We start from the raw sequence: 21,400 nt of genomic DNA, 5'->3' as shown, positions 1-21,400 counted from the left end.
ATTTCTGGAAGTGTTGGTGAACAGGAAACAACTATTAGCAAATTTATGTATTACAAACTTACAGAGTCCAGAAATAAATGGCGACGAATATAAGAGGATGCGACTTCATGAAAATTGTTATTATATGGAATAAGTAGAGCAAAGCTACACAATTCACCTGAGCTTAAGACATTCATGAATATGTTTTCTAAACAACAGAAAGTACTAAAACAAATCTTAGACAGACCTATTGCACAGATGACAATTTTACAAACTGTAAAGGTAAGTATCTTTCTACTACTCCCAACCGAGCCAGAGCCAACTATTGCTCTTAGACCTTTAGACCCTCACTCATCAGTATTTTCTTTTGTTCAGTTGTCTTTCATAATTCTTTTTTTCTTTTTTTTTTTTTTCTGTTTTTTAGATAGAGTCTCGTTCTGTCACCCAGGCTGGAGTGCAGTGGTGCAATCTCAACTCACTGCAACCTCCGCTTCCTGGGTTCAAGCAATTCTCCTGCCTCAGTCGCCAGAGTAGCTGGGATTATAGGCACCCACCACCACGCTCAGCTAACTTTTGTATTTTTAGTAGAGACGGGGTTTTGCCATGTTGGCCAGGCTGGTCTCAAACTCCTGACCTCAGGTGATCTGCCTGCCGCGGCTTCCCAAAGTGCTGGGATTACAGGTGTGAGCCACCACGCTCAGTCTCATAATTCATTATTATTATAAATAAATAAATAAATAAATAAATAAATAAATAAAAGCAACGAAACCAAATATTTTAAAAGGCTTTCTCCTTAACCTACCTTTCCTTTAAATCACTTCTTTTTTCTATTTTGCTTTATATTCAGATTACAAAATACGGCTCTGTCTGTCCACCTTTTTGTTTTTTATCCATCCCAACCCAAGCACTACAATGCATGTAACCAAAACTACCTGTCACGATTTCTTACCCTTTGACTTTTATATCCTTGTGTACTTTATTGAAAATGATTCACAATTTTCCAATTCGTTTAATCCCAGCATATGAAAATATTGTTTGAGTTCTATAGCCACATTGAGCCTTTAAAGTAACCACTTAAGGGTTTGTTTTGTTTGAGAAGGAACGTGTGGTTCATACTTAGAATAAAGAAGCCAGCTATAGGGTGTTAAAAACTTGGTTATAAAACTTGGGATCATATCTAAACAGAAATTAAGCTTTATTTAAGAGGCTTCCAATCTTTATTTTAAAGCACAGCTTGGAAATCTGAGGATGTACTGGGCATTGTGCCAAACACAATGAAAACTCTCCCCACCTCACATCTTCATCCCTGTCCCCTGCAATGCTTGCTTTTGGTCTTTCTGTAGTCTAGCTACTTCCTCCTCCCTGCTCAGACAGAGCTGTTCCCTCTGTGACTTACTAGTTTAGCACTTGTTTATGTTATGTCGGCTTTATGCACAGTCATTTGTTATTTTAATAACAATACAAAAAAGAAAAAAAAAAACATTGAGCAAAATGGTCAAGCTGTCACCTTTGAGCTTTACAGTGGGCTTTGAAAGCAACCAAACAAGGAAGAGCCAGAGGCAGAGTGTTCGTAAGTTACATTCCTAAATGCAGACACAGAGCTGAGAATGCTTTTTCATTAAGAACAGGGACTAAGAGGCGGCCTATGAATGAGGATGATTCTGTCCTTGGAACACTTGAGCTAAGTATTTCCTTCCTTGTATACAGCCAAGTATGAACCAGAGAGAACTCTGGTTGGGGGATGCACAGACCTTTCACCTAGGGCAAGGATGAGATTTGGCCATGGCACACTGGAGAGGGCCTTCTCAGCAGGTTGTGGTGGGCCATCTCATCCCCAAAGGACTAGCAATACAATAGGTCTGTATCGCTTCTCTTGCTATGGGAGGTCAGCTCTAGTCTGGTTATGGCCCCTGAATTCTAGGATGACAAGGCTGTGTCTCATCTGTGGAATAATTTTTCCAGATAAACGTTTTGTAGTAGTCACCATATCATAAACAAAGTTAAGTCTTTTATCCTAGCCAGTCCCAGCAGAAGAGTAACATGACATGAGAGCATGGGAAACTGTCCTGTGGGGTTCTTCAGACAACCTACACCATCTCCTACATCCTACACTCGCTGAACATAGAATGGATGAAGGAAAGAATGGACACATATGTAGAAGAGAATAATTTCGCTAAAAGGAATGAAGTTGTCAAGATAAATAATTAAGAATAAGAAAGAAAAAATATGAGAAAAGCCCATCAAGAAGACTGGCATTTAGAAGAAAGAATGCTTTTTTTTTTTTTTTTTTTTTTAAATCACAAGGTGTTTTATTTCTATTAGCAAAAGAGTTTAAATGACATTTTAAAAAAATAGTTGTTTATTTGAAAATAGCATTTAGAGTGATATGTTAAATCAAGTTACAAATTAACTTTATGCATATTCATAGATCAAGCTCTTAGCACTCACAATCTGACATAATGAAATTTTGTTATTTTTATATTTTTCAATGATACATCTCTCTCTTAGTTCCATGATTTGTTCAAAATTTGTGGAGGACCAGAAATTTTTCTTTAGTCCCTCAAAAAGATCATCTTTTTCTCCAAAATAAACTGCTTTCAGCAAAAATATAAGTTTAGAATTACTAAATAATCTTTCATAGATCTACAGCAAGAATTTTAAATACAGGTTCACTTGTCTGTGACCTTTTGACCGTTGGGTTAGGAAGAGGATTAGTTGCTAAGTCTTAAATTGACATTTCTTAAAGTTTAGATCAAAGACACCATTTCTGCATAAGAATCAGGATGCCATAGAACAATAGTGAGATTTCTGGAATCCTTAAAATAAGTGAAAGTAAATAATAAAAGTGACATAGAATAGACTCCTATAATATAAAAATTATTTCAGATTATCTACTTTCTTGAGAGAAATAGAGAGTACACGCTTTGTTTCTTATTTTGCTCCTTTTTAAATGCTCTACTTGTTGATTAGAATCAACTGGTAAATTATAATGAACTTAGTAATAGTGACTACTTAACAGTCACTATTATCATGGTGTATTATGTTAAGAGGCTGTTATATTATGTGCCTTTTTAAAAATATTGTGAATGGTAGATTTTATTTTCCACATCTTCTAGATCTTCTAGATGTGGAAAGGGGGTCAACAAATTTAAGCTCACACAATGAGAAAATAACAGAGATAGGCTTCCGTTTCAGCTTTAACTCCAAAGTCTTGTCTACTGTGTTCACAGATGCATCACAGTTATCTGGGTACAAAGTTACGGAAGGAACAGTTGCATCCCCCATAAAACATGAAGCCAGCATTTCTGCCAGCACATCTCCTAGAAAGATATGCAGCCTGGGGGGGGCTTGCTGCTCTCTCCCTCAAAAGGAGGAATCTGAGAATCAAATGCCATTCTTCAAGCTTCCATAATTGCTTACAGGAGTCTTGCTTTGTGAATTGCAAGTTCTCCTTGTAGAGCATATTGTCACATTCCACTGATGCTTTATGAGAAATTTTCCTTAACCTTTAGAAGAACAGAGACATACTTTCTTTTTTTTCTTCTTATGTTATTACCCTTTCCTCTTCAACTAACATACTTTGTGTATGCATATGCATGCATGCATGCATGCACAGTCACACACGTGCATATACACATACATACACACACACACACACACACACACACACACACACACACACACACACACACACACACACTAGTTAGGTGAAGGAATCCAGTCCCAGGCCCAAACCTCTCAGCTTCCTATTTCCTTCCATCTTGTGGTATTCTGGGGTTAGTAAATACTCACAGAATCCTACTCTAACATGTTGTCTTAGAAGTTCAGGCGTGTATACTCCTATCCCAGCAGACAACGCATGCTAAACCTACTTTGCTGATGGTAGTATAATTGTTGATATGGTTTGGCTGTGAACCCACCCAAATCTCATTTTGAACTGTAGTTCCCATAATCCCCACATGTCGTGGGAGGGACCCAATGGGAGGTAACTGAATCATGGGGTGGTTACCCTCATGCTGTTCTTGTGACAGCCAGTGAGTTCTCATGAGATCTGATGATTTGATCAGGGGTTTTTCCCCTTTTGCTCGGCATTTCTCTCCCCCGCCGCCTTTGCTTCCCCTTCTGCCATGCTTGTAAGTTTCCTGAGGCCTTTCCAACCCTGTGGAACTGTGGGTCAATTAAACCTCATTCCTTTATAAATTACCTGTTCTTGGGTATTTCTCCACAGCAGTGTGAGAATGCACTAATTGTGCTTCAAGGAAAAACCACCCTGCCTAGAAGATTTATGAAGCAAGTCCCAATCCATTTGCTGTCTACTGGAAGATCTTTCATTCTCAGGCATTATTTAGGAACGGAAATTGTATTTAAATACTTCTGTATGTGAACTACTCACAATTTAGCTACTTTTTATCAGATGACACGGTAGAGATGGGGGCAGAAAAAATGTACTGGGGACATTTCCAAGTCAAGATGGTTTATTTCAAGAAGGGAAATGCCACTATTTTAACATAGCTTTCACACTAGGCATAGTCCACATGGAACCTACTCCCTGATAGAGGTAAAGACTACAGTTTGGTAATTATATCTCAGTCTAAATGGGAGACAGGTATTTGGAGAGTCTGAAGATAAAGAGGAGTCAGGGCATTTAAATATTTATATAGTCTCAAACTAAGGGTGTTAGAAGAGGGAAGAGGGTGAGGTCTTTGGAAGAGAGGGTGGGTGCAGCATGTGATGACTTATCTTACATATATTCAGTTATGTTGTGATTCCCCTGAGGTCATAAACCAAAAAGTAGTTTCATTTCTAGCAGTCTGGAGAGTTGACTTCCCTGATTTACCACATAAACCTCTTCATTCTCTCTGACCAACTGGCTTTATTTTAATTCTAAATTAGGGCTTTAGATACAAGAATCTTTGCTGAGTTGATGCAGCTTTTTATGTTTCTTCATCTCAATTGCCATTAGATCATTTAGTAAAGACTTTAATCTTCTCCCTGCTCTCATTTTTTCAAGTTTTCATGGGATAACACTGCGGTCATTTGGCTCAGTTCTAGAAATAGTCTGCAATCAAACTCTGGGGAAACAATCATTTTGTCTTTCGAATGGAAACAATAAAAATAGTTGCTTCCCATTACTCTCTACACTTCATTACTATTTTATTTTTGCAGCTTCATTGAATCTGGTATGAATCTTAATTATATGAGGCCTGTGTCATTTCTGTCATTGAAAAGTTAGAAGAACCAAGATTTAGCTATATGGGGGCGAATTAGTTTCTCTGTACCCTATACCTACATTCTAGGATGGCTACTAGAAGAGTGATGGTGTCTATTAAGCTTATAATTAACAGTGCATGTGTTTTAAGAGGCAATGACCAATAATAGCATGTCTATAAAACACAACCCATTTGTTTTACTTTTCATATAAATAGGCATTTTAATGACAAAAGCAACTTTCTGTTTCTCTCCATAAGCAATGCAGCCTTAAGCAGAAACATGCTTAAAATAAAAATATATTCCTATGTATAACTAAGTGTCCTTGTCTCTACTTAACTGTTATACGATACGCTATCTGAATATTTGTTTTCTATATACTCAGAAAAATGTTTCACTTCTATGTGTACCTCCTAATATTTTCACAACTTCTAATCTCATTTATCCTTATCTCAACTGTCCTGGTTTATTCTTCAGAGGAAAAGTACTAACTTCCTCTTTATCTTCTCTCTTCTCCTAAACTGACTTTCGTTCCTCTCTTTAAAGTTGTCCTTGACCTACTATCCAACACAATGCTATGTGCTCTGTCTCAGCTTCCAATGGGCACATGAACCATTGAAAAGGATCCCTAAAAGGATGTTTTGTTTGGAGCTGCTCAGCTTCTCTAAAACAACTGCTTTTATTCTAGAATTTTCTATCATAGTCCTAAAAAGCCTCAATTCTCTGCAAATTTGATTCACATTTTTAATTCAAAGCAATGAATTAACTAATTTAGAGTTATTAAACCAGCAGCCTGCCGACTTTAGGAAAAAACAAAACAAAATTCTAAAAGCCGACTATACAAATTTCCAGTTTCTCAAGACGGTAAGAGAGACGGATTGATTCAAATACAGCTGCCTAATCATAGACAGTCTGTAGCTCTCCAAGAATTGCTTCCATTTTCCTTTCACTTTTCTTCCTTGTGGGAACAAAACAACCTTTAGACAGTGGACTTTCTCCACTTTTGCTGCTGTTTGCTTTAGAGCACATTGTTTAGTCAGCACTATTTACTAGATTACGTTCATCATCAATATTTGAGTTCTGTCAAATCCTTGGTACAGAAAAAGGTGGATGCTGAAGTGCTCTCTTAGATGGAATTTCATTTTTAAAAGTCTAAGGGTTGGGTATTTTCAGGTTTCATTCTGTTTAAAATTGTCCAGACCTCTTCCTTTTTGGCAGGAGGTGTATATTGTGTGAACAAATTAATGAAAACGTGCCACGGATGTAGTGATTAGGACAAGGGTCCCAGTTAAGTCACTTTTACAGCCATTTCCCCCTCAGTCATGACATTTTTTTTCGGGTAAGTGGTGTTTAGGGTGTGTTTTGAAGAGGAGAAAAGATAGCTTGGCTGACATGGAGTGGAAGTTTGTCCCAGCGTCACTAAGAATAGTATTATGTTTGACAGGCAGCCAAAACGGCAAGCATGTTTACACTGTCATAAGGCCTTGCATAATCCTGATCTTTTTTACTTTGGGAAAAGTCATGAATTCTCTTCTATTTGTAATGATGTGAGGATCAGTTTGCTTTATCAGCTACTTTCATTCTGTTCTATAATTTTCTTTTACATTTTTTTTTCTTTTTTATAAAAGTGCAACTCATATCTAGCACTGCACACAAACCTTAAGGGTACAGCTTGATAAAATTAAGTATGTGTTTGGTGTGGCTTTTTTCCCCCAAACATTGTACATAATGCATATCTGGTAAAATCTGCCATCCTATGCTGTAATTTTCTAAAGAAGGACAACTTATACATCCCTCTAGAATATTTTCAACACATCTTTTCCGATAAAATATAAAAACTCAGTATTGGTGAGGGCATGGCTGTCTTATTCTGTGTTTTTTTTTTTTTTTTTTAGTTTTTTTTTTAATTATACTTTAAGTTCTAGGGTACATGTGCACAACATGCAGGTTTGTTACATATGTATACATGTGCCATGTTGGTGTGCTGCACCCATTAACTAGTGTTATTGAACCTACAGATTGTCAGCCTCAATGTACTGAAGCAGAAACTCACCATCAGTGTTTTGTACTTTCTTTACAAGAAGCTATAATGCAGAATCTTAAGAATAGTACAAAATCAATCAAACAAACAAAAACCAAAAATGTCAGATACAAGCCAGTGGTACGGGAAAGGAGAAAAAGAGAAAGGGAAAGAGAGATACAGATTGAGGAAAGGTTTCCAGGGAGCTATCTGTATTTATTTCACCACATCTGACCAGTATTGCTCCATGACTTCTCAGCCTTGTTGCTTAGCATGATATTGGCCCATTGTTGTTTTAGAAAATTGGAAATTTCACCAGCAATTTGTATCTCCCCTAGATTGCAAATTCCTTGTTGACAAGAATGTGTTCTGTTTTGTTGGTCACCCATTCCTACTTCACTTCTATCCCCCACAGCCCTTGAGGGCATGTGTGGATCTCCTCAGAAGAGTAATTCAGTAAGATATTTTGAAATAAAGAAAGCAAGCGAGCCATGATTTCTTAGCAGGGCCCCCACTACTCCTTGCGGCCACCACCCCCACCACAACTGCTGTTGTAGTGAGATTCAGGAGCTCATAAAAAAGCTCTAAATATGTACAATGACTCATAATGTGTTGCATGGCTCAAAGGAAAACCAGATTAAAAGAAAAAACAAAAAGTGGAAATTTACTTCATTTTTGTGTGATGTTGTCAAAGCACTCAGACTGTGGAATGTCAATATTGCTAGCTAGCAGGCCTGGACTGTCTCTTAAGCCCCAGGCCAGGATTCTCTTCCATCTGTAAGCAAAATTTAAGGACATTCAAGATTGGTAAGGGTCATTACAATGTAAGCAAACTATGTTATCATCACCTGCATCAATATCAAAACCATGTACCATCAAACCTTTCTTTAGAGAAAGCGACTTTGCTCCCCAAGACATCCTTAAATAAGTCTCTCCCCAATTTTCTCTCTTTTTCTTTTTCTTGTCTTTCTCTCTGGCATCATTAATGGATCCCTAAAAGGATGATTGATTATTGATAACATAATCTCAAGGTGTATTTAACACATTCGCCAATGCAGTTTATAAATTAGTGGGATTAATTGAATGTTAAAAGACCTACAATAGGATATGGATTATATACCTGAATGGTCATCTCTCCTACGTCAAATAGAAATCATAGCTGGAATGTCATTCATTGAATTATTATACAACATGTTTATTTGCAAATATATAAAATTAAAAATGAATAAGCTTCATTTGCTTTCTCATCAATGATAACCACATCTCATTCTTAAAGTGGGGAAGAGATAATACTTAAGTATCCTTTACTACCATCCACTGGCTCCTCAGTAGGTGAACCCTTGCTTCCAATGATACTCTGATATTTTCCAGAATTGCTGCCATATTACATAATCATTATATTTTTTATGTTTTCTATAACAATAATTTGTACTGAAAGCTATGTATCTAAACATAATATTATTGAAGTAAACTTATAATTCTCTTAAAGACATACTATGGTGTTTAGCCCTCATATACAAAATTTGAAGGCTAACATGGGCCTTATCACTACTCTATCAGTTTTGATCATTTGAGCCAACACTGATAAGGCTCATTATCTTATCACTGTTACTTGCTAAGTGAATATGCTACTTTTAAGATTTTCATGGTTGAAAGATGGGCAAGAAATGCCCAAAGAACTCTGCTATTTTTTGATAATGTGTTCAAATAGCAGCAGAATTAAAAAATCTACAAGAAGCATGTATACTGAGATTACATTTTTAAAACAAAAGTTAAAGAAATAGAAACAATTATAAATTAAACGTTACATGAATTCCTCTTAATTTCCAAACTTCCTTCTTTTTCTGCAATTTTTTAATAAAATTACATGTCTTTTCTGTCACTGGATTTCAGCTGTTATCAACCATGGATTCATTTTTTTTTCCTTGAGTTTTCTATTTCTTCTAGAAAATGTATTTAATGGGGCAGGTTTTATGCCACTGCGTAATGTAGTGGAAATAACATGGTCCCAGGAGTCAGATATACCTAAATTTGAATCACAGCCACTTGCTGAGTCTGTTATAATTATCATCCGTACAACTGGAAAAGATAATAGTCATTTTTTTCAGGGCTATTGTGAGAATTAAATAAAATAACACGTAAAAATCCCAGCACTCAGATTACTTATGTATTGATAATTCATTATTAGCTTAATACATTAAAAATTCACCTACAAAAGCATTCATCATACATCAGGCATCCTGCCTGACCTCAGCAGTGTGTGAAGAAAATTTCATTTGTTTTTTATTTAATTCTCCACTTGTATCTAAATGTATATCAGAGTTTATTTTTTAATTATATTAATTCTCTCTGTAACAATTCAGAAAAATCTGTCATTGTCAATATTTAGAACTTTTTTTTTTGTCCATTGATGTGGATACTTACATGGGAATCTATTCATTAATTCACATGGTGATATGTTTTATGATGATTAATTTTAAGACAATTTTTTGAATCTTAAATGTCACATATTTTCATGTGCAGAACCCTACTTATTAACTCCCTAGCCTATTGTGAACATCTCCTACCCAAAGCCCCAGTATTGTCCTGGACACAATGATTCTCACTCTGTTGTCTAAACCAAGGTCCCAACTTGATGTCGAGGTGTAGGACTTAGTCATGTCAGGTCAGAAGGAGAAATGTGTAAGTGAGCAGTACCAGCCACATGAGACTGTTCCTCTGCCAAAGACTAAGTATTCATAGTAGAGTCTGGAGTTAGGTGCCCTCGGTTTGAATCTCAAGTAGCTTAATTATTTGATATTCAGTTCAACATTTATAAAAGGACTATAATAAACATCCTAATCACTTCAGGAGTTGTTTTGGAGAGTAATTATGCTCAAGACATGCGGATTATCATTACCAGTGGTAGTATTGATAATTTAATGTTATCGACAATTTAATATCATTGATAATGACAATTTAGTGCTACCTCTAACCCTGCGCCCCACACCTTCCCACTCTTAAGACAGCTGATACACACACATACACATACACATAATTTTCTGTTCACTCTTAAGAAAGGTGATAATTCTATACTCACTTGTCAAATTTTAACATTAACAGCATTTGTTTAATACTTACTACTAATAGATCATAGTTTAGAGACATTATCTCACTTTCATCCTTACTACAACTCTGAAAGAAAAAGAAGGTTATTATTATTCCTGTTCGAGAAAAAAGAAAATTGAGGTTCATGAAATTTAAACGACATGCTCAGAGTCACACAGCTAATAATTAAGAGCAAAGATTAGCACCCACACCTTTTCAAGGAAGATGTTAAACTGTGGTTCTGTCTTCCCTGACATGTATAGGAAGTCAAGTAGTGAAGAAACTGAGGGCAGAAACATTGTCTTATAAGTTTCCATAGTATTCCAGGCCTTCGTCATAAACAAGACAGTAAAATATCAAATGGGTTATTGCTATACACTTGCCGTCTTAAGATGCTGAGTTCTTGAAGGTCATCTTCATTGTGTAGTCTCATGTGATTATGTTATTTCATCAACTTTTATTGCTTTAACACCACCCTATGATGCCACACCAGAACTAAAAACTTTTACGGAAATTTAAAGAGTAGAATCAATGTGCAGTTTGCAGGAGGAAACTGCTTTCTTTAGAGGAAGAGGAGCAATTCTACACAGCCTGTGCATCATGCTGACAGAAAGAAATGACAGCCTTCCACTGCTTGCGATTGCTTCTAAGAAAAATGCTTTCCACTTTTACATACCGTATTAGTATAATCAAGCAAATATTATAACTCTAAAATTTCAGAGACTGTAATAGCAACTAAGTTTGTTAACATTACATAAATTTATTGTGTTTCACCTAAGAATTCCAGTTTACTGGAAACCAAATGTCCTAAACTAGCAACCTCCGAGTGTAGTTCATCACTGTCCTGCTGCCTAACAATTCTACGCATTACTGGAGAGAGTATAATTCTTCAAAGGGGAAGGGAAACAGAGCAAGTGTGTATAACTGCAAGCTAAGGATGTTGGTTTTAGTCGTAGATTATTTACTCATTAGCTTTGTGATTGTGATCAAGAATAAGTTGCTTTAACCATTTGTGCAACATCAGTTTTCTTTATCACGTAAAGGGGATGATAGAACCTGTTCCATACATTTTATATAATTCTTAATGTTAAGTGAGATATATATATTTAAAGCATGATATTCAACTTCTCCAATACCAAATCTGTATTAGTTAGAATATCCAGAGAGACAGAACCAATAGGATATGTGCATGTGTGTGTATATATATAGACACATGCAAATATATATACACATACATATGTGTATATATAATATATATATTTATATACACATATATACACAATATATACACATATATAATACATTATATATACACAATATATACACATATATACACATACACATTATGTATATATACATAATACATTATATATACACAATATATACACATATATACACATACACATTATGTATATATGTGTATATATTGTGTATATATGTGTATATAAATATATATACATATATAAAAACATGTGTATTGTGTATATATGTACACATATATATGTGTGTATATGTACACAATATATACATATATTTATATGTATACATATATTTATATATATAGAGAGAGACACACACACACACACACACACACACACACACATATATATATATATATGAGGGGATTTATTAGGAGAACTGACTCATGTGTTTATGGTGGCTGAGAAGTCCCATGACAAGCCATCCACAAGCCTGAGACCCCAGGATGCATGGTTCAGGCTAAGTTCAAACGCCTCAGAACCAGGGAAGAGGATGGTGTAAGTCCTAGACTGAGGCCGAAAGCCTCAACACCCTAGGGTTGCTGGTGTAAGTCCTGGAGTTCGAAGCCTGGTCTGCCTGGAATTCTGATGTCCGAGACCACAGAAGAAAAGTCTACCACAGTTTCAGAGAGAGATCAAGTCAACTTCTGAAATTGTTCTCACTGGGCTCTGGCCAATTGGATGGTGCACTCCAACACTGAGGGCAACATTCCCCATCTAGTCTACTCACACTCAAATACGAATTGCCTCTGGAAACATCCTCACAGACACATCTGAATTAATATTTCATCAGCTTTCTAGGTATTCCTTAATTCTGCCAAATTGACACCTAAAATTAAGTTCACAAGTCCACCACTTGTCAGCCTAGTGATCATGTACATCTCCTCAAACTATATGTTATTTCCAAATAAAAACAGTAACAAAGTTCCACGTAACACGATGCAAGCAACGTGATGTGACTATCCTGCACACAAGCGAAATGCCAATCCCTCTTCCAGAATTCAGCTTTCAGGATTTCAACATTCAGGATTTTAATCTTTCAGGATTGTAATTTTGGGAATTTTGGACTTTAGCAATTTAGATCCTCATCAAACTAGTTGATTTCAAATCCCTACTTTTCAACATAAGTGTTATTCATTATTCTCCAGAGGAAATTATCAAAAATCTTTTAAAAACTAGAATATAAGTCCTATGCTTTATTAAAATTATGAATAAATAATTAAAATGCAGAGCCAATACATACATTTTCGGTATTTTTCAAACTAAGTGGATTAATATTAACATTTCATGAAACAGATACACATATAGCTCGACTCCAAACTGTCCATGAATTTATCTAACAAACAGAGAAAAAGGTGCTTGTAAGCAAGTCACAATTCTGATCTTATAGTCGACTGAGCTATTAAGAAGTTGTTGCAATAAGAACTGTGATAATAAAATGTTTTTGTTCAAATAAATTACCATGAATACACAATTGTATGATTAATTGCAAAAAAGGATTGTCAAAGAGAAACCTGATTAAAATAATTCAACTGATCTAAGTTGCATTCCATTAGCATCATTTCCCTGACTAAGCTCTTCAATATTTCCCAATGAGCTGCAGGCATATAATACATACATATGTAGTATTATATAAAATCACCTTTTTGCTTAAATAAAATTATATTCTATAATAATCTATGTCTCACTATGATTATGTCATCTTCTAACTATATAACTTTCCACAGCAATGCCAGGACACAAATATCTGCCTGTTTTAATAGCTGCATAATATTCCATTGTAAGAGTATTCCACAACATATTTAACCAATCCCTTGTCAATGAATAGTTTTAATATTTCTAGGGATTTTTTGCTATAAAAACATTTCTGAGTGGATATACTTGAGTAGACCTCTTTGTACATTTTTATGACTATATCTGAAAGACACATTCCTAGATGTGGCATTCCTGAGACAAGTGTTTCTTAATAAATTTTTATATAGATTTAAAGTTCTATAGATATAGATAAATTGTCCTTCATGGTGATTATCCCACTAGTCCCACCGAAAGTATTCAATACTACCATTAATACTACGGATGGAAAAATGTTTTTCACAGTTTGGATTTGCATCTTTAAACTGTGGGGTTGAGTATCATTTCATATGTTTAAAAGTCATTAATGTTTAATTTTTCTTTGATTGAACTACTACATCAATGTTTTAGATTACTCATCTTTCATCTTTCCGTTTTTGCCAAAACTGTATTATATTAAAGACAATGGATAATTTTCTATTGTGTAATTTAGAAATATTGTTTCTCAATTGTTATTTTGACTTTTTTGCTCTATGCAAAAAAAGGAATATGCAATAGTTACATATATTTTCCTTTCTGTGTTCTGAATTTTGGGTCTTCTTTTATTAAGGCCTTGTCTCATTATTTGGGTTTTGTCAAATAAAGTACTGGAAAACAATTGACTTTCCAAAGTAGAATAAATTATTTGTTTAAATGTTATTTGTATTATGAAGTTGCTTACCAAATTATTTTCTACATGGATTTCAAGGGCAAACCACTGCCCATTACCTTGTAATTAATAGCATCCAAACTAATCAATATTCTGAAATTGTAATTTCTCAACAATGGTTATTTTCTGACAGCTCACAACAATTTTTTCAAAAAGAGGTGAAACTTGGGCTAGTTTCTCCTTCAGATGCTGTTTCTCCAGAAATGTGTCATATCTCTTTGATGAAGTCTTAACTTTCTTTTCTAAATCCCCAATATTCATTTTCCCTTATGAAAGATCACTCAATTGTCATCAGACTTCAATAATATTATCTCAAAAATGATGATTATGTATTTACCTACACACAACAGGATAGGGAAACAAGAAGTGCACTCAGGTTTAATAATTGCTTCTTTATCAACCCATGTCTGCCACCAGGCAGAGACCTTGTTTTAATCGTCATTGAATGTCCAGAACACCTAATTAAGAGAAGCTGCTCAACAGATATGTGAGCTCAAAGTGAAAGAATGAATGATTGAACAAACAGGGATTTCACCTTTCTGAGCCTTAGTTCCTTCTACAAAACAAAAGTTTGCCAGAAAGAATAGTAAGATAATAGATTTGATAGTAGTTTGAAAAATAAAACATTCAGAAAAGTGGTACTTTCTCCCAAAATTTTGTCTTCTTATTGATGTATTAATTTGTATGTCTATTCCAGAAATTTCTTTATGCTTTGGAAAGTTTTATGCATAATTTTGGCTTATTCAGTTCAATATGCATTTAATAAGCAAATATTCTTTTGTAAGATATGGAATATCGGAAATGCTGACTATGCAATACTGATTACAAGTATAAAATAAAATAGAGGCCAGAGGAAAATAATTCTCATCTAGGGAGAGTATACTGGCTAATAAATTATTATTACATTATCTTTATTTTCACCATCCTCAGTATTATTGTGAAAAAGGCTTAGAGTTTCCATGAGGAAAGGCACTGTTAACTATAAAAGTCACACATTCAATATTATACATTCTATGCTTTCTTCTATAATTGTGTCCTCTCACTAGTTTACTAATTTTTATGTCTATTCCAGGAATCTCTTAATGTTTTAGAAAGTGTTGCTTGTAATTTTGGTTTATTTAATTCAATTTATCAGTATTATGCTAAGTTTCATTGATTGATGAGATATATAGTAGACCGCTAGATAGATAGATACTCATATGTGGATAAGGGCATATTCAAAACATTATTGGACTTCAAGTTCATTGCCAGCCTGAAAGGTCCTTTTGAATCCTCCATTTAAAGGTCTTGCTTTTTATATGGGGAACTGAGGCAGGCAGACACAACAATCATGCAGGAGAAAGGGAATTGGGAGAAAATAATGTAGTTTAAAGGGAAACAACATTATGTATTTTAAAGCAATGTTTATATTATGTTTGTTAATTTTATTCTATTTCCTTGCAGGTTTAAATGTTTACTTGCTACTTGGCTACTGATTACAGAACACAAAATGAATAACTCAACAAACTCCTCTAACAATAGCCTGGCTCTTACCAGTCCTTATAAGACATTTGAAGTGGTGTTTATTGTCCTGGTGGCTGGATCCCTCAGTTTGGTGACCATTATCGGGAACATTCTAGTCATGGTTTCCATTAAAGTCAACCGCCACCTCCAGACCGTCAACAATTACTTTTTGTTCAGCTTGGCCTGTGCTGACCTTATCATAGGTGTTTTCTCCATGAACCTGTACACCCTCTACACTGTGATAGGTTACTGGCCTTTGGGACCTGTGGTGTGTGACCTTTGGCTAGCCCTGGACTATGTGGTCAGCAATGCCTCAGTTATGAATCTGCTCATCATCAGCTTTGACAGGTACTTCTGTGTCACAAAACCTCTGACCTACCCAGTCAAGCGGACCACAAAAATGGCAGGTATGATGATTGCAGCTGCCTGGGTCCTCTCTTTCATCCTCTGGGCTCCAGCCATTCTATTCTGGCAGTTCATTGTAGGGGTGAGAACTGTGAAGGATGGGGAGTGCTACATTCAGTTTTTTTCCAATGCTGCTGTCACCTTTGGTACGGCCATTGCAGCATTCTATTTGCCAGTGATCATCATGACTGTGCTATACTGGCACATATCCCGAGCCAGCAAGAGCAGGATAAAGAAGGAAAAGAAGGAGCCTGTGGCCAACCAAGACCCCGTTTCTCCAAGTCTGGTACAAGGAAGGATAGTGAAGCCAAACAATAACAACATGCCCAGCAGTGACGATGGCCTGGAGCACAACAAAATCCAGAATGGCAAAGCCCCCAGAGATCCTGTGACTGAAAACTGTGTTCAGGGAGAGGAGAAAGAGAGCTCCAATGACTCCACCTCAGTCAGTGCTGTTGCCTCTAATATGAGAGATGACGAAATAACTCAGGATGAAAACACAGTTTCCACTTCCCTGGGCCATTCCAAAGATGAGAACTCTAAGCAAACATGCATCAAAATTGGCACCAAGACTCCCAAAAGTGACTCATGTACCCCAACTAATACCACCGTGGAGGTAGTGGGGTCTTCAGGTCAGAATGGAGATGAAAAGCAGAACATTGTAGCCCGCAAGATTGTGAAGATGACTAAGCAGCCTGCAAAAAAGAAGCCTCCTCCTTCCCGAGAAAAGAAAGTCACCAGGACAATCTTGGCTATTCTGTTGGCTTTCATCATCACTTGGGCCCCATACAATGTCATGGTGCTCATTAACACCTTTTGTGCACCTTGCATCCCCAACACTGTGTGGACAATCGGTTACTGGCTTTGTTACATCAACAGCACTATCAACCCTGCCTGCTATGCACTTTGTAATGCCACCTTCAAGAAGACCTTTAAACACCTTCTCATGTGTCATTATAAGAACATAGGCGCTACAAGGTAAAACATCTTGGAAAAAGATAGAAGGTGGGCAAGGGGAGCTTGAGAAGAATAAAAGGGATAACAGAGCTCCTAGTTTTAAAATCTCTGCCACTGCACTTTATAGTCTGATTACAAAACGTGCAATTCAGGAGCCCAGCAGTGACACACTTATCAGGCCTAGGCTCCAGTTTGCAAAAATTGCACCTTATAAACTGCCAGTATTAGGAGCAATGAGACAATGAAAGAAACATGTTGGGATTCTGGATTTACGAAACTATATACTCTTTCTCATACTCTCTTGAAGAAGGGCTTCTGAATCTACAATTTTATCAGTTTCTGCACAAGAGGAATAACCTTGTTCCTTTTTTGTTTATTTTGTTGTTGTTGTTCTCATGTGTCCTTAAGAGAAGGAAAAGCCACAGTCACAAGGTAAACATGGAGACTTAAACATAAAGAAATAGGCACTATACAATGGGGACATAAAGAAAGAAAATCAAAGAAGGATGCAGAAATTGTCTCCAGAGTGTTAAGCATATTTTATTATTTTACAGTCCTATTTAGACGATTGCAATGTAATAAATGCTTATTTTTTGCCTTTCTTTTTCCCACCATGAAAAGAAAGCAAGCAAACAAAAACTCCAACTAGGTCACACCATTTTTCTTCTTGTTATGCCATTATTTTATACATCCCTGTTCTATATGGTTTACAGGCAAAACCTACAGGACTTTCACTAAATCTAGCCAGAGACAGCCATGAAAATGGACATTTCACCCCTCTTCAGTGTGTCCTTTGCATTCGTTGGGGGATATCAAGGCCTATAAGGATTTAGTGCACTTATGAGCCTATATGCGAAATGTTAAAACCAATCTGATTTTCTCCTAAATAGCCTTTTATTTCAACAGAATATCCTACCTAAAACATAAACCTGTTTAAGAAACCAACGTCATTTTGAAGTTGAGGTTTCATCAAATTAAATAATGGACGATCTAGTTGCAGCAAGTTTATTAAAGTCAGGTGAATTTTAAGATTAAAAAATAGAAGTTTAGGACATTCTAGTTCAACCCCTGTATGAAATGTTAACTTATAGTAAATGAACTCCTGACTTTGTCAGCAGAAAGGAATGCTGTTTTATTTATTTGGAATCCTAAAGAGGATTAACATACTCACGCAGCACCAATGATTTCTCGGTCAGTCCCTAGAGAATAGGACCTTCTATCCAATGCCTGCTAAAGGATGATATTCAAATTATAATCAAGTGAGGTTGTCAGCAATTATCCTATGACCCCGTGAAAGGGGAAAAAAAGATATTTTAAAAACTATTACTGAAATAATTACATATTCCATATTCCTCAAATTGTCAATTCTCCCTAACATTATTTAACTTCAAAATTCCCTTATCAGTAGAATTATAGTAATCTTTGTGACAGAAATGTAGTGGCTAACTAAATAGAGGCCAAATGAGCTCACAGAATCTGACAGAAGGATGTAGGTGGCTGTTGCCATACCACCTCTCACCATCTAATTCCAGACCATAATAATCATGTCAGGAACTATTATCTAAGTGGTGGCATTATATAGAATCTTGCCACGTAGAGATTTTTTATTTGGTCATCTAAATAAATATAGAATTAGGATTATATGGATTCACATGTAACTAGTTATTTTTATCGTTTATATTTTTCTTACACTATTTGCTGTAGTTTTCCAATGAGATTTTCTAAAAATGGCTCAATCTATAGAAATCAAATGATAAATGCATCTTCAAATTTCATATTTTGGATTTTAGATTTATGGTATCTTCTCCAGTAATAATAATGTTAATTATATGATAAATTTGTCAATATTAGATCCCAGCATTTAAAAGAGTTATTTTGTATAATTAGCCTCATTGATGCCACCTCAACAATTTGGAGAGTTAAGAAGGAAAAAAAGCATGAGGAAAAAAACCAAAAAAGTTGTAAGTTAGTAAGAAGCAAATTGCCAGCAGTATTTATATTTGACTTACCCTTCATAAAAACAATTTCCTGTCTAATTAACTTCAGTCATTACCCCCCAAATAATCTTCCATATTCAAAGCATTCATTTATATAGATTCCCTTACCTACAGTTACTTCAACATGCACTTTTACATTTTAAATTCGTATTTATTTTCATATTGTTTCTTCAAATAAATGAATCAAATGAATGGAAATACCATCAAGCCAGTGGGCTCCTTGACTTTCTGAAACCCAGAGAATTGACTAGCCAAATATTTCCCTTTTTAATTTATTGTATCATTATGATGTAGATTCGGCTTTAGCTGGGAAGAACCCTTTGGCATCAAGGATTGAGGATTCAGGGTCTGTTTTTGTTTGCTCTGACAATCCAAATCACCATGAGTCAAGCTGTCTTTTAGTCTCTGCTGCCATTGTATCCTTCCTTTTCTTCCCTCTGTTATTGATCCTTGCCACAGCCACTGCAACCTCATTGAAAGAGAAACTGTCACGTTAAAGAAAGAAATTGAAGATAGACTGCCACCACGGAAACTTTGTCAAACAGATCAGAAAATGGAAAGAATACTGAAAATGATAGATGATTGGAGAGATATGGAGATTATATTCAAGGATTTTTATTAACCACTGCTGGATTTGTCTATTTCAGTGGCGCTCAAACAGAGACAATTCCCCTCTCCCCGACAGGGGACATGTAGCAATGTGAAAAGACATTTTTGGTTGCCACCCTGGAAGGAATGCTATCGGTATCGAGTGCGTAGAGGCCAGGAATTCTGCTAAATAGCCTATAATGCATAGGACATTTTCCCCCACCCCCTTTAAACAAATATTATTTGGCTCAAAATGTCAACGGTGCCAAGGTTAAGAAACTCTTGTCTACTTTAAGGGATTTCTAAAGCTTGCCTCTTATTAGCGGGAAAATAATCCTGCATTATTTTTAGAATATCAATGCAGGTTGCTCACCAGTTAGAAAAAGGTAATACTCACCAATCATGTATCAGAAACACTTTTCTTTTGAGTCTGGTGTATGTGTCAGTCACAGATTGGGAACTCAGGCCACATCTACATATCAAAAATCACCAGACTATGCATACAGCACATCTTTTTTCCAGCATCATATTGCTCAATTATGATTGCCACAGATCTAGTCAATTGAGGTAGAAGTAGTTGGCCATCAAAATATTTGCAGTTGATATGGTCAGTTTCTACTGAAGCTGCAATTTTTCCTTTCAAAAAATATTAAGAGCCTCTTTCAGAAACAATATCATTTATCTTCTTTGCATTTACTGGAAAGGTGAATATCTGTAAGGTCTTTGTTTTTTCTCTCTTCATAGCAATAATGTAGCTAGCCCAGAGTGATCTTATAAGAAGAGGAGATTAAGAATATGGAAAAAATCTGTTCATTTCTTGGAAACAAGAAATGAATTTCCCTTTTACCAGTTCATCATTAATTTAATGCCAGCTCCCAAGTATTAGGGCACAGTAATCAATATGAGAAGCCACAAGGGGTACGCCTTCTGGTTTGAAATGTACAAGTTGGATGTCCAACATGCTCCTGCTCTTTGTTCATCCACTGCTTTTTTGATCCTGAAGATCTGACACTGGGAGAGATGGGAATTCAAAATGATGGCAACAATTACTCAGCAATGCAGTCTGTTTTTATTTTCTCCTACTTAGTTCATTGATAGTTTCCTCCCTCTCCCCAATTTGATAATATCCCTTTCAACAACCATAGTACTGGTGTTGCAAATAGTTTAGGAAAGCACCCAAAGCTGGATGAAATTGTGCAAAGTGTATTCTCAGCATGTATATTCAATACCATGCCTCTTAAAAATGCTTCTCTTAAAGGGTGCACGCTGTAGCATGAAATGTGCGCATATTTAATGTATCTTCCTGGAATATGCTATGTGCTAAAAATATATATATATTCTATAAATAAAATAATAAAATGTACAATAGAAATACATATTTCTGTATGCAAATAAATATATTATACACAAACTCTTAATATGCAATATGGTATATGTTGCTTCTGAGTAACAAAAGTTGGTTTTATATGCTCAATTTTCAAAGAAAATAGTATTTGCATTTGAAGGAAGAGATTTAAGAACAGCCAAAATCCCATATTAAGATTAAACTGTTTTATGATCTTTAAGAGCAGGGCAGATTTTAAATATCCCTTACAGGAAAAAATTAATAACTTTCTGGTATCACTCCATGTGACAACAATGCTTTATTCGCCTGTGCCCCTGACATGCTGCTTCTGACTAGAATCTTCCCAGCTGGTACTGTTCCAACAGCTGTGTTGATCTAGTGTCTGATTACTTGATGAGGTTGCAACCAACCCTTTCTCATACAGTTTCACTCTCTTCCAAATTAACTGATTTTAGTGGAATAAAAAATAATCATACTGGGAGAAAAGGATGACCTTCAGAATGTTTTTCATTCTGACAAGGTAAAATTTCTGTAAGCATCATATTTTAATAA

At 35.7% G+C, this 21,400-nt stretch overlaps 1 protein-coding gene across 4 annotated transcripts in view; it reads left to right on the top strand.

Annotated features, from left to right (window-relative positions):
- CHRM2 (cholinergic receptor muscarinic 2) overlaps nt 1–20,921 on the top strand; it is a 158,089-nt gene extending 137,168 nt beyond the window's left edge. For all 4 annotated transcript variants that reach the window (XM_050782413.1, XM_050782415.1, XM_050782412.1 and 1 more), the window contains one exon: nt 15,497–20,921. In XM_050782413.1, the coding sequence (XP_050638370.1) occupies nt 15,543–16,943 (1,401 nt within the window). In that variant the 5' untranslated portion in view covers nt 15,497–15,542 and the 3' untranslated portion in view covers nt 16,944–20,921. The remainder of the gene's footprint in view (nt 1–15,496) is intronic.
- Nucleotides 20,922–21,400: the final 479 nt, after the last annotated feature.

Source organism: Macaca thibetana, chromosome 3 (assembly GCF_024542745.1).
Source record: "Macaca thibetana thibetana isolate TM-01 chromosome 3, ASM2454274v1, whole genome shotgun sequence".
NCBI classification, from domain to species: domain Eukaryota; kingdom Metazoa; phylum Chordata; class Mammalia; order Primates; family Cercopithecidae; genus Macaca; species Macaca thibetana.
Note: the sequence above shows the minus strand (reverse complement) of the source record. Positions and strands in the feature narration are given on the sequence as shown.